Below are 13,494 nucleotides of genomic sequence, written 5' to 3' on the forward strand. Positions count from 1 at the left end.
CTAACCACAGTGACAGAACATTTTGCCACTTCATTTCACTTTATACTTAAGTCGTGGGTGAACGTAGCACTCCCCACGGAGGTGTGATTAAAAGGAATAACATTTTTTTTTTATTACAGAACACAATATGTTAAATAATACTTTAGGGTTGATACTTTTTAGACTCGTCACTAATGACTATTATACACAACAACACATTTTAGTTAAAGATGAAATTCGTAAAGTTAACATCCGATTCTTACCCAATCAAGTAAAACAAAAAAAAAAAAAAAAAAAAAAAAACATCATCAACATATACGCAAACTAGTCTCCTTCCTCCCACCACCGTTACTCCACAAAAGCATTTCTCATATAAATGCTTAGGGTTCCAAGACTAAATTAATTCAATCGTCATCCTTTCTCTTACATGAACCACATATGAATACTTTTTTTGTACATCACCACTTTAGAAAGGGAGGCGGGGGTGGGGGTTATTTAAAGGAATGTGAGATAATGGACAAATCTCAATCCATCTTTTCCTTACACTTGTTTGTTTATGTTTTTTTTTTTTTTTTTTTTGTTAAATTTTCCTAGATACTACAGCAGAACGTATAAAGTTACCAACACATTGAAAATAAAAGGAATAGGTTTAATTAACCAAGATGAAGAAAGCATAAAAAATTTCTTGCAGAAATTCGATGTCAGTTTTATGGCTTATTTAATATATGAACAAGATGTTATATACGTGGAATTTTATAAGAAGAAGGATTGTGCATATGTTTTTAACTTTTTAAACAACGTAAGCTAGAATTGAAGAGAAAGGAAGGGGAGGATCATTAATGTTCAGCTTTTGTTACCACGAGTTCATACATGTATGTACATACGTACGTTCACATGTGTGTGGTCATATATATAGGAAAACCATCCACCCTTTGCTTCATGAACATATTTCACACTCGTGCATGACATCTGTCACATAAATCTGAACCTTTAGAACCCACTGGATCAATCACATACACAGAAAATGGATATAAAAGCTGAGTATGTAAATGTGAAATACAACCCAAAGAGCGATCCTTCAACTACCTACTCAAAGGATTATTCCCGTCTTGTAATCGTTACTCCTCCAAGTTACATTAACGACAATGATAGGAGTAGCTGTAACGAATGGAGCGACAGGAGCAGTGGCAGTGACAGAGAGGAAGATGTTTCTTTCGAAGCGGATGCCGTTAGCAAAGACATGGAAGATGAAATTATCAGAAAATATGAAGAAGAACAGTGGCAAAAGTACACCAAGAACGATGGTAAGTTTGTTTATATTATTCATCAGTTTCGTGTGGTCATAAGAACCAAACACCACAAATGTGCATGGAAATGTATGACTAACAATGTATGGTCATTGATCACCTAAAATATTTTCCCCACCCCTCCTCAGAAATCAACATAGGACATTACTTCTGCAGAAGCACCCCTAATAAAATTTATAAGTCTTATTGCATACAAGATGAGAACCTGTTTTTTACTTCTGAATTCTTAGAACGAATAAAAATTCTGTTTAATGGTAGATATCCAAACCAAATATCAATTCTCAAATGCCACACGAATAAATCCGTTGAATATGTAATCGAATCTAGATACATCTTCCAGGTGAGACGTACAACACATCAGTAAAGTATTAGTTGCACTCCTATTGTGATTTAATTTTAGACTTTTGATAATGATACAAATGAGGAAGAGAAAAAAAGAAAAAAAAAAAAATAGATTCAGCTAATCTTAGCATCTAGGTGCTAGCCATTATAGCGATCACTCCCTTCATCAGACATATCTTTTTTTATGATAAAAAATGTTATAAACTCGTACGCCTTCGTTACATATTCATGTCTGTTTTTTTTTTTTTTTTTTTTTCCCCCCACTCTTTTTCTATTTTCCCCTTTTTAGGATGAAATCGGTTTCTTAGTTCTGCACAATGACTTACCAATGTCTTTTCTAGATATCAGAAACGGTACGAATTAAGAACAGATACATTTATAATTCGAACAAGTTATGTCGAATAATTTATTTTTATTTTTTTTTATTTTATTTTATTTTTTTTTTTTTTTTTCTATCTTCATCTGGATGAAATGGGCCTGTACAAAACAAAACGAATTTTGAATCTTTTTTCATTTAAACATATCTGTCCGTTTATGTGTAAATATTTCCACCAACATCAATATCGGCACCGTCCCCCAAATGTACGTTTTGCAGAAGTGAAAACCAATCTGGTGGTTGCAAAAAACACGTTCATAAAAATTAAAGGCAGGAGAAGATACGAGTTACTTTTTGGAATTCCAAAGAAAAAAACAGTAGCATTGGATAGCGAGGTTATTCCACTCTCTCTCCTATTCTCCATATATATACGTACACATGTGTGTATATATATTTCTCAAGCTTTGTGCGAATATCATGCGAACGAAACTCATCGAAAAGGACGATCGTGTTGAGGGCATGTCTGTATATGTCTATACACATGCAACATATGTGTGTCAAAAATTGAGGACGTTTCATACACATTGCTCTTCTAATTCGCTTTCCCCCACATTCCATTTATAGATTTTGCACAGAAAAAATAGTTATTTAATCATTTTCAGATTCATTGACGAATCTAACTTGCAAAATATGTTATCTCAAAAACATAGAAACGAGAAAGCTAAAGACCAACCACAAGAGAAGAGTTGCATCCCGGTGAATGTGAACCATTACACGTCAGATAACTTAGAACGAAAGTACGTCCTCGATGTATATAATCAAATAGCCAAGCACTTTTGCTACACCAGGTATGGGCACCTATGTCACCAGGACAGTGAATATCCTTGCTACTGTCCTTGCTGCTGTCCTTGCCCTGACCTTGCTACTGACCATGCTACTGTCCTTGCTACTGTCCTTGCTACTGTCTTTGCTACTGTTTCTTTGTCTGTGCCCGTTCCTGAGGGAGCGTGCCAATAAGTACCTCGATCAGAACCGACCACTTTTCCTCCACACGTTCTCCCTGCACAGAGGGCACAAAATTGGAATGCATGCTTTAAGACATATTGGAACAACTTCCTTTGCTTCATTACGCACCTTTTTGCAAGATACAAATCTTGGAACAACGTAGAAAATATTATTAACGAAGAGAGAGAAGGAAATATAATTATGGATGTTGGTTGTGGAAATGGCAAGAATGTACAAGTTTCGTCTAAATATTTTTTTATAGGATTAGATTTTAGTTTATATCTTTTAAAATTAGCTCAGAAAAAACGGAACACGGATATCATTCTTGCGAATTGTGTTAACATACCTATGAGATCTAGTATGCAAACAATTGATACTACACTGTTATTCCTCTCCCTTATTTGCCTTTCATACCAAAAAAAAAATATAATATAATAAAATATAATATAATAAAATATAATATAATAAAATATAATATAATAAAATATAATATAATAAAATATAATATAATAAAATAAAATAACCTACATTTTTTGGTTGCTACTTTCTTTTTTTTTTTTCTCCCACAAATATCCGTCTTTTCCACCCCCACCTAAAACAGATTTGGCAGATCTCTGCATTTCCATTGCAGTAATTCATCATATTGGTACACATGAGAAAAGGTAATAATCAGAAAATATAACAGAGTAGGGGGAAAAAGAGAAGCAAAAAATGAAGTAAAAAAAAAGGAAGCAAAAAATGAAGTAAAAAAAAAGGAAGCAAAAAATGAAGTAAAAAAAAAGGAAGCAAATAATGAAGTAAAAAAAAAAAGTTCTCTTTTCTCTCACACCGAACAAAAGGACCGAAAAATAAAAAAAATGACCAATACTTTTCCCCCCATTTTTCCAATAGACGACAAGCTGTATCTGAAATGGTTAGATGCACAAAAGTAGGAGGCAGGGTTCTAATATATGTCTGGTTAGTCCAAAAAGTGCTAGAAGAATGCATTCTCCTATATGAAGCAAAATTATGTATGCGCCCTCTCTTGCGCAACGCATTCAATCATTCTGAATTGTGTTATAAAAACAAAATCATTTTTTCCCAACTTTGCTTGTAGGGCATACGAGCAACAGGAAAATATCGTTGGCAACAGGAAGTTCGACTCTCAAGACAGTAAGCTAGTCAAGCACCATTCACAAAAGAGAAAAGAAAATAAGGAACAAAAAAAAAAAAAAAGAGAAGAGGAAAAAAAAAGTGTACCTCACTGTATATCGTGAGAAAGGAAATTTTTTTTTTTTTTTTTTCTTTTTTTTTTTCTTTTCATCAGTTCAGTATTTACACATAATGACAAGCGTATGAGAGCTATGCACATATTTTTACTTCCCCAATTTTGCTTCACGCCAAACTATATATTTGTCTTCCCACAGTTTTCGTTCCGTGGTACTTGCAGCAACAACACACTGTGGAATTCAACCAAGGGGTAAAGGAGGACGAAGGGAATATTTCCCCTCTTCCAAAAAAAGGTAAAATCTTATATTTTTGTGCAAGCTAAAAAGAGGAAATTATTTGTAAATATATTTATGTACATGTGTATTGTGTTATATACACTTTTTTTTTTTTCTTTTTTTTTTCTCTTTATCCTCATCCTCCCGAGTGTGCGTTTTTAGTTATACATAAATTTGTTTATTGAGCAAAATGGGAGAGACGTATTTTTTTTTTTTTTTTTTTTTTTTTTGCAGATTTGCTAAAATTGCAGAGATATTACCACGTTTTTAAAAAAGAAGAACTATACAATTTATGCTTGAGCATCAGTGGTGTGCATGTTGAAAATTTCTTTTTTGATAATAACAATTGGGTGATTCTCCTGAGGAAAGTTGGATGATTTTTATTTACACACGAGAGTATACTTTTACCCCTTTTTGTAGATTTGCCTCTTCAGAAATTTGATCCTTTGCAACTTTGATCTTGTTTCAAATTTATCAATTGGTCTCCTTTTTTTTTTTTTTTTTTTTTTTTTTTTTTTCGCGTCTCATTTCAACTTCGCCACGTAAAAATACCAATCCAAATTTAATCAACATAATCTAGAATATATATATATATATATATCAATAACAAATTGCAACTGTTGACACATCTTGCCTCTCGTTCTCTCATTCTTCCTTTCTCTTTTTCTCATTCTATATTTTTTTTCTCTCCTATTTTTCATTTTAGTTTTACGTTATTCTTTTTTTTCCCCAATTTGTTGAGGAAAATTAATTCCATAAGGCAAGCTTAGGGGATATCCTAAATTATTAACAAGAATTTATGAATTTTATTTTCTTACATTATCTAATTTGAAAGCCGTAAGTTTATTTTTTTTTTTTTTTGAATTATTTATTTTGCCACCTTTTCCCCAACTTTTTTTTCGACCGCTTTTTCCAGCCTTTTTTTCAATTTTTATTTATTATCATTATTATTAACATTATTATTAACATTATTATTAACATTATTATTAACATTATTATTAACATTATTATTAACATTATTATTAACATTATTATTATCAATATTATTGTCATTATTATTATCAATATTTTTATCAGTATTATTATCATTATTATTATTGTTCTTTGTTTTGTTTTGTTTTTTCGAGTTCACTATTTCACCATATCTTATTAAACATTTTTCAATCACTTAAAAATCCCATTATGCTTTCGGTTATAGCTCTGTTTAGATCCCCATCGTGTGTGAATATATTTGAAAATTCAAGTACGTATGCAACATCCCTGAGTGTATGTATACCACCATCGCTTGTTATCAAATTTTAATAAGTTGGAACTTATTTTGTTTTGACATAAATGAGCGTCCTCGCAGAGGCTGAGGAAGTGGGTCCCCCGGATGACCAAAGGGGGGTGATAGAAGCGGTGGGCCCTGATGAAGCGATAAAATTGGTACGTCCTGATGAAGCGATAAAATCGGTAGGTCCTGATGAAGCGATAAAATCGGTAGGCACTGATGAAGCGATAAAATCGGTAGGCACTGATAAAGCGAGGAAGAAAAATTCGATGGGAGAAGAATCCATATATGACGTTATCATAATTGGGGGAGGGTTGTTCGGTTGTGCTGTGTACTATTTCTTAATGCAGAAAAATCCAAGAGCAAAAATTCTCATAATAGAAAAAGAAGAGACACTTGGAGGGTGTGTAAAAACTGAATGGTGCAAACTTGAAGGGAAAAATATTGTTTGTGAAATGGGTCCAAATATATTTAAATTATGTGATGAGAGTTATGAATTAATTAAGGATCTACATTTATTACCTCACTTAAGAGTTCTAAATGAGAAGTTGCTCAGATATATTTATGTGAGTGGACATTTGTATCCTATACGTTTAAGCCTATTTGGCTATCTTGTATTCCCTCTTATAAGTATGACAAATAAAATAAAATTAATTTTCAAGTTAATATTTGGAAAATACAAAAACCTGAATTCATATCATGATGATATTAGCGTAGAGAAATATATGCAAGAAAATTTTGATTTACAACATTATGACTTTTTATTGTTGCCCTTGATATATGGGTCCTGTGGAGGAATTGGTAGTATCTCAGCTATATCCTTTTTTTCGAGAAATATAAAACTTTTTAATAATAAAATAAACACGTTACGCATTTGGAAGGAGTACATGAAGTGCCATGTGGATACTAGTTCGCGTGTCAGTACGCGTGTCAGTACGCGTGTCAGTACGCGTGTCAGTACTCCTGTCAGTTCACGTGTCAGTGCGTGTGCTAGTTCTGGTGCTAGTTCTGGTGCTAGTGCTGGTGCTAGTGCTGGTGATGGTGGGTACTCCAGTACTACAGATTCCATTAAGAATAGCTTCAGTAGTCGCAGTTTTGATGATTGTATGTCCAAATGTGAATACAGTTCCCTCAGGGGGGAAGAAAAATATCCTCATCGAAAGCACTATGATTCTATGTGTCTACAACACTCCTCTGAGCAAAGGAAAGGTGGAAATCCCGCCTTCTCCACTTTGTTAAGCAATGCATCCTGTAGGAAAAACACATCCAGGTTAGACACAGTTGGAGGGGATATGGTTGGTGCAGATACGTGTGGGGAAGACACAGCTGGTGATACAGCTGGCGAAGACGCAATCGGTGCTGACGTGAGTGACGGATTTACTGTTGACCTTCACGCAGGTATAAACAAAAGGAAGCAGGTGAGAACACCTCTTTTGGGGATTCCCATGGAAGGGCCCCAGAACTTCGTAAAACAAATCTATACACAATACAAAGGTGCTATCGTGACATGTATTCAACTTCTTTATGCCCAGTTAGCCAAAATGTTCAGCAAAGAATGCGAATATGAAAAAAAAAAAAAAAAAATTTGTGGAAAAACGGTATCATTAAAATGCGGTATGTATGAAATAATTGAAAAATTAAATAACAAAATAAATAAAAAATATGTTTGGACAAATGAAGAAGTAGACTATATTGAAAAAACGAATGGAAATACATGGACATGTTCAATGAAAAAAACAAAACAAAACAAAAATTGCTGTGTATATGGGAAAAATGTTATAATTTCAGTAAATTCAAAAATATGCTCAAATATCATGCGAAAAATACTCCCCCCGGAGATAAAAACTAGGCTCACAAATGTATCATACACAAACATGATTACCGTTACATTGTATTATTATAAGAAAGATATAAACTTACCAACAAATTGTTTTGGATTCCTATCAGCAGACAAAACAAATCATATACTCGGCTGTTTTTACACTAGCAACATGTTCAACGAAAGACGACACAGTCATGACAATCGCATCATCTTGACCCTATACATGGGAGGTCAAAATAACCCTAATGATGTTTACTTGGATCAAGAAGATATAATTAAAATTATTTCTGAGGAACTCAGTGTAATGTTGCAAGTTAAAAATAATGCCAAACCTGTTATCCTTCATGTGAAGAAATGGTTTGATGCTATTCCCTTTTATTCACATAATTATGAAAAACATTTGAGGTCTTTCATATGCGAACTGCAAAAATCGCAGTATCGAAATTTATATGTCGATTCTAGTTGGATAACGGGAACATCCATATCTGACAGAATTGCTTCTGCGAAAGACTTATCAGAGTTTTTATGCGCACGAATTTTTTTAACAGAAGATTAATTTTGTGCAAAAAATAGCCTCCGCACGTCCGTCATGGGAGACACATCATTGTAAGAAGAGTTCTGCATAATTTATATATATATATATATATATATATATATATATATATTACACAGCATGAAGTACCAATATGAGAATTCGCGGATTGTTTTCCTATATCTCTTTAGAACTAACTCCAATTTCATCCCATTTTCTGAAAATGGATTTAGACGCACACACATTATATTACGTAAAAGCGAGGTTCTTACCAAAGAAGTGAAAAAAATGAATAAAGAACATTTTATAAAAAAAAAAAAAAAAAGAGCCATTTTATGCTCATGTAGTTATTGTTTAAAAAAATTAAGAATTATTATGAATTTATAGTAAAAAGAGTTGGAAAAAAATAAAAAAAAAAAAAAAAAAAAAAACTATGAGGAGCATATTCAAATATGGAAGATGATTAAATGATGTCCATTTTTGACATACGATTAATAAAAAATTTCACATATATTTACTGTGAAAATGTGTAGATCAACCCCCCCCCCCCCACTTCTACTCACCTCACCATTCAATGGTTTACTTAATTAAAGCAACACCACATACACTTTGTGCATGTAGGAACAATTTTACCTGAATGGACAGCAAAAATAAAAAAAAAAAAAAAAAAAAAAAACTTCATGCAAATAAATGGACAATTTTACCTGAACAGACAAATAAAATTACCAAACGTGTGAACGTTTTAACATGTAAAACTTTAGCTAGCTAGACCAAGCTATTTTATTTTATTTTATTATTTTTTTATTATTTTTTTATTATTATTATTTTTTTTTCTTGTCCTTTTTTCACATTTATCTTTTCACATGTAACTCTTCCCAATGACTTGCTAATTTGTCGACTATATGTTTCCAAAAATTCCCTGCGACGCAATAGGCGATTTACAGTTAGGGCAAGTGGCACTCCTAACGAGCCATAAATCGATGCACGATTTGTGAAACGTGTGACTGCAGAGTTGCAATGTTCGCACACATTCGTCCACTTGAAAATCGTTTAGGCATATGGAACATTTGGATTCACTTGCAACATTCTTTATATAATAGTATGGTAAGCTTTCAATTTGTTTTAAACGAAGCCCTTTTCGGTAAATGAATATACCATAGTCTCGTATCATATCGATGTTGTCACTCCACCTAGTGAAAATGTCGTTGGCTTGCATATTGATTAGCGTTCGCTCATAAATTCTTGATTGGTATTCCAGATATAAGGACAATAAAATAAAAAATAAATATAATAAAATCCAAACATAACAAAGTGCAATCCACAGAACAATAAACCATGGGTGATTATTTCTTGGTAGACATTTTGGAGTATATTTGATAATTTGATAAATCCATATTGTCCCTACTATATTCCATATGAGAAAAAATGGAAACAACACACACAAAACTAGAATGTTTATATAATATGGGGGACTATTTCGTCTGTATATTATAAACTCATCACTATCATTGCTTAAATATTGAGCTAAAAAATGAGACAGTCTGTATAACACTATGGATATAAACGACACAACTAACCATACATGAATTGGTTTGTAACACTTGATAAAATTATTCCACTGTAAAAATATGTCTCCAATCGAGTAGCATAAGGATAGGATTAAAATTAAGTCATTGTAGCTCATTCGTATTCGCGTCCTTTCTCTGGCATCCTCCATTTTTTTTTTTTTTTTTTCCTTTTGTATGTTGCGGTTTCTTGGTATGAGATACTCCTTATTCCACAGTTTTGCGTCTCCCGTTGTGCTTCGTCTTATTTCACTTTTTTTACACAGGAATGTCAATAATGTGTTGTTATGGGACGCACCCTTGGGAGAACGCTCATTTCAGTGTGAAACTTTCAAAAAAAAAAAAAAAAAAAAATATTCTCCCCCCCGTGTATTTACATTTGTACCATTGACAAAAAGGAGAAATTGAGGAAAGGTGCACTAATAGAGAAGCTACATACATATGTGCATATACATATATGTACATATATATATATATATATATATATATACATACACACGATGATGCTTCTTTTCTTATTTTAGCATATAAGGCGCCTAAAGGGGGTAACTAGCATAAAAAAAAAAAAAAAAAAATATCATTTTCCTAATGTCCCCAAGGAAGTACTTAACCCATACACAAATTTTGTGTATTGTTCATTTCTAAAATTGATATCACTGGGTGGATGCATAGGAAGGTAATTATATATGCGGAGGTTTGTGTACGTGTTGTTTTGGATCTAGCATAAATGATGAGAAAAAATGGGCACCCTGCTTTTAGCCAAGGAGTCTATGTGTTATATGTACCTAAACAAGCATGTATATATATGCATGCAAATATACATGCAAATATACATGCGATTATACATGTGAATATACATGCGAATATACAAACGAATGTACAAATGTGCATGCCATGAGTTAAGATCGACTTTTTGTTGTTCAATAAAATTAAACATAGTATACGATGGAGAGGGGAAAGTAACCTCACTATTTTGTGTGACCTATCTTTTTTTCTTTTTTCTTTGTTCATCGCTTACCTTTTTTTCTTCTTATTTCCATCATAATATTCTTCTGTAGATTTTCAATTTTTTAACTAAATGTAGGAAAGGGCCATTGTATGTTGATACATTACATATTCTTGTGTGTGTGCTTTTTTTTTTTTTTTTTTTTTTTTTTTTTTTGAACCGTTCATATTTTTTTTTTTTTTTTTCTCCACAAGTTTTTTGCATATCCCTCTGCGGGATGTATAAAAAAAAGGATGTAACATGATGAAAAAAAAAAAATAAATAAATAAATAAAATAGAACAAAACAGAACAAAAAAAATAAAAAAATGAGAGAGGAGAAAAGTAGATATGATGATAGGTCAATGAATTAATACAATGGACAGGTCAACAAGTCAGTACATTCACACCCCTAACAACGAACTACACATGTGTATGTGATGTGTAACGTAATAGAGAAAACAAGCCTCACTTAAAAATGCACGCCACTAGGGCACCTTAAGATTTTATAAGCTAAACAGTGTCCTTTTTTTTTTTTTTTTTTTTTTTTTTAACAAATGAATTGTGCTCCTCCTGCTGGTAAAGCTAGCTTGGGTTATACCTTTGAGTGTTCAAAGAATTAAGACAAAGGAATAAATACACAAAGAAAGGAATAATGAAAGAATTAGTGAATGCAATAAGTTAGGAAAAATTAAACTATTATTTTGTGAGATACAAACACGTTTTAATGCCAATTTTTTTTTTTTTTTTTTTCCCCAACAATTAGGGGTAAAATGTCGACTACTTGGGCAATAGTAGAGTTGCAAAAAAAAAAAAAAAAAACACAAAAAAGAAGAAACAGGAAACGGAAAGAAAAAACAAAGAAACAAAAAGCGAAAAGGAAAAAACAAAAAACAAAAAAATTTTATAATGATAAACAGAAAAAATGCTGTACAATGTTAAAGTAATAAAGACGTAAAGTTAACCGCTGTGTATATATCCATGTATACACAACGCATATATTCATTCATCCGCTTTGTGGTTATACCAACTGAAGGATACAAATATGCAATGCATGATGGGTAGTCTCGGCAAAAAGGTCTTATTTTTTTTTTTTTTTTTTTTATTCCCTTATTGTTTTCATAATTTAAAAAATTTGTGTGCATTTTCAATATTTTTCCTCATTTCAATGAAGCACACCTAGGGAAATCCTCACTAAAAACTACACAAGCTTTTTCTAACGCCTCTTGAAATTCTTTCGCCTTTTATTTTTTGATTTACTAATTCTTTTTTTCGTTTTGAAGCGTATATTATTCTTGTGTCTTTTGGCGTTTCGGTTAGACTTGCCATTGATAGTTTTGTCTGTGTGATTGTTGTCCATTTTTTCCTTTCCTCTCCTATTCATTTGTTCCTTCCCACTTACGTTTGATTCTCCTTGCTTGCGTGTCGAACGATCTGCATTATATTTTTTTGTACGCCCTCGATGGCTTGCACTAACCTCGTCCGACTTGGAATGCTTTAAGAAGAAATCCTGTACATTCAATGTGTTTAACTTTTTTTCCTTTTTCAGCTGATCAATTTTTTGTATATTTTTTTTTCTTTCTATAGCTTCCATTTGATTAATAACTTTTGAAGAACCACTTTTTTTATTAAATTTTTTATTTAATCTTTTTATTTTATTTTTTTCCCTTTCTTCAACTCGTTCATGATCCTTGAGAAGTTTCTGCCTCACCCTTTCCATGTGTATATCACTTTTTATCATATCAGCTAAAAAGTCATATGGTCTATTAAAGGCAATATGTAAATTTTGTAGTTTTTTTAGTCCTTCAACTACATTTACATGAGCGAATTTTAAAAATTCGTTTTCTCTTTCTTCACAATTACCAAATAATTTCATTTTTTTTAAGTAAAAATTATCTGAACAAGTCAGGTCCAATTTCTCCAGCCATTCGTTGTTGTTTCCTCCACTCTTGTCTATTTTTATCATTATCTCCTTTCGTTTTTTCATCAGGAGCGCTTTGTTTTGAATGTCCTTTTCCTTCGCACGGAGAGGGTCCTCGTCTTCTCCCTCTTCTTCTTCCTCATCTTCTTCCTCTGTAAAATGTAACCTTCCAGAGGTTCCATTTTTTATATTTCGCCCTTTCTTGCGAGCTTCTTGTATTCTCACAGCTTTGGGCACCTTTTCTACTTTCACCTTCTTTCCATTTTTCTCCACTCTTACATTTTTAACTGTTCTCAAAGCATCCAATCCTTTCAACTTTTTTAAAATTTTATTGATTTTACTATCTTTGATGGAACTACTTGCCTTATTCAGCTGAGCTGAGTCTGATTTTTTTTCTTTTTTTTTCTTTTTCTTACCATCTTCTCTGTTTATCTCTTTTCGGATTTTTTTAATTTTCCCCAAGCCGTCTACGTCAACTGGTAGTATCTTCATTTTTTTTTTTTTTTTTTTTTTCTTTCAAAATTAAAGACTATGCTTGTTCGCGATGAAAAAATAGAGAAATAATCAAGTCACCCTATTGAATTGCATGTGTGTGTGACAAAATGGAGGAAATGTAGAAAAAAAAAAGAATAAAACAGGTCAAGAAGAAAATGCGCAAAGCACAAAAGAATGAACATACACCCCTCCTTGTTACTTGGGGTACCCTACATATATAAATGCAGAAATCGTGACAGAAGAAACTATATGCTGATCATCTGTCACATATCTTAGAATATTTTCCCCCACCCTATTGCCAAATTGTAAATAGGGTTAGAGCAAAATGGGGTAAAAATATAGAAAACTATGGAAATCCATCTGAATTCGACAAACTTATTTTATACAATAGAAAAAAAAAAAAAAAAAAAAAAAAAAAAAAGCGATACAATAATAAAACAATTTTTTTAAAATTTAAAAATTATTCTGGGAGA

At 32.2% G+C, this 13,494-nt stretch overlaps 4 protein-coding genes across 4 annotated transcripts; 2 read left to right on the forward strand and 2 right to left on the reverse strand.

Annotated features, from left to right (window-relative positions):
- Positions 1 to 209: 209 nt before the first annotated feature.
- On the forward strand, positions 210 to 4,810 carry PGO_061250 (hypothetical protein, conserved; the record flags this gene model as incomplete). The annotated part of the gene is made up of 13 exons (XM_028686768.1): positions 210 to 250; positions 574 to 778; positions 974 to 1,283; positions 1,415 to 1,626; positions 1,918 to 1,981; positions 2,224 to 2,339; positions 2,569 to 2,792; positions 3,090 to 3,307; positions 3,551 to 3,611; positions 3,841 to 3,906; positions 4,046 to 4,101; positions 4,356 to 4,451; positions 4,668 to 4,810. The coding sequence occupies 13 exons, from the start codon at positions 210 to 212 to the stop codon at positions 4,808 to 4,810; spliced, it is 1,812 nt and encodes a 603-aa protein (XP_028542569.1).
- Positions 4,811 to 5,765: 955 nt separating this feature from the next.
- On the forward strand, positions 5,766 to 8,081 carry PGO_061260 (protoporphyrinogen oxidase; the record flags this gene model as incomplete). The annotated part of the gene is made up of 1 exon (XM_028686769.1): positions 5,766 to 8,081. The coding sequence occupies one exon, from the start codon at positions 5,766 to 5,768 to the stop codon at positions 8,079 to 8,081; it is 2,316 nt and encodes a 771-aa protein (XP_028542570.1).
- An 874-nt stretch (positions 8,082 to 8,955) lies between these two features.
- On the reverse strand, positions 8,956 to 9,774 carry PGO_061270 (hypothetical protein, conserved; the record flags this gene model as incomplete). Its single annotated transcript, XM_028686770.1, has 1 exon — positions 8,956 to 9,774. The coding sequence occupies one exon, from the start codon at positions 9,772 to 9,774 to the stop codon at positions 8,956 to 8,958; it is 819 nt and encodes a 272-aa protein (XP_028542571.1).
- Positions 9,775 to 11,821: 2,047 nt separating this feature from the next.
- Positions 11,822 to 13,018, reverse strand: PGO_061280 (rRNA-processing protein EBP2; the record flags this gene model as incomplete). Its single annotated transcript, XM_028686771.1, has 1 exon — positions 11,822 to 13,018. The coding sequence occupies one exon, from the start codon at positions 13,016 to 13,018 to the stop codon at positions 11,822 to 11,824; it is 1,197 nt and encodes a 398-aa protein (XP_028542572.1).
- Positions 13,019 to 13,494: the final 476 nt, after the last annotated feature.

The sequence above is a fragment of the Plasmodium gonderi genome (assembly GCF_002157705.1).
Source record: "Plasmodium gonderi DNA, contig: Chr06, whole genome shotgun sequence".
NCBI lineage: Eukaryota > Apicomplexa > Aconoidasida > Haemosporida > Plasmodiidae > Plasmodium > Plasmodium gonderi.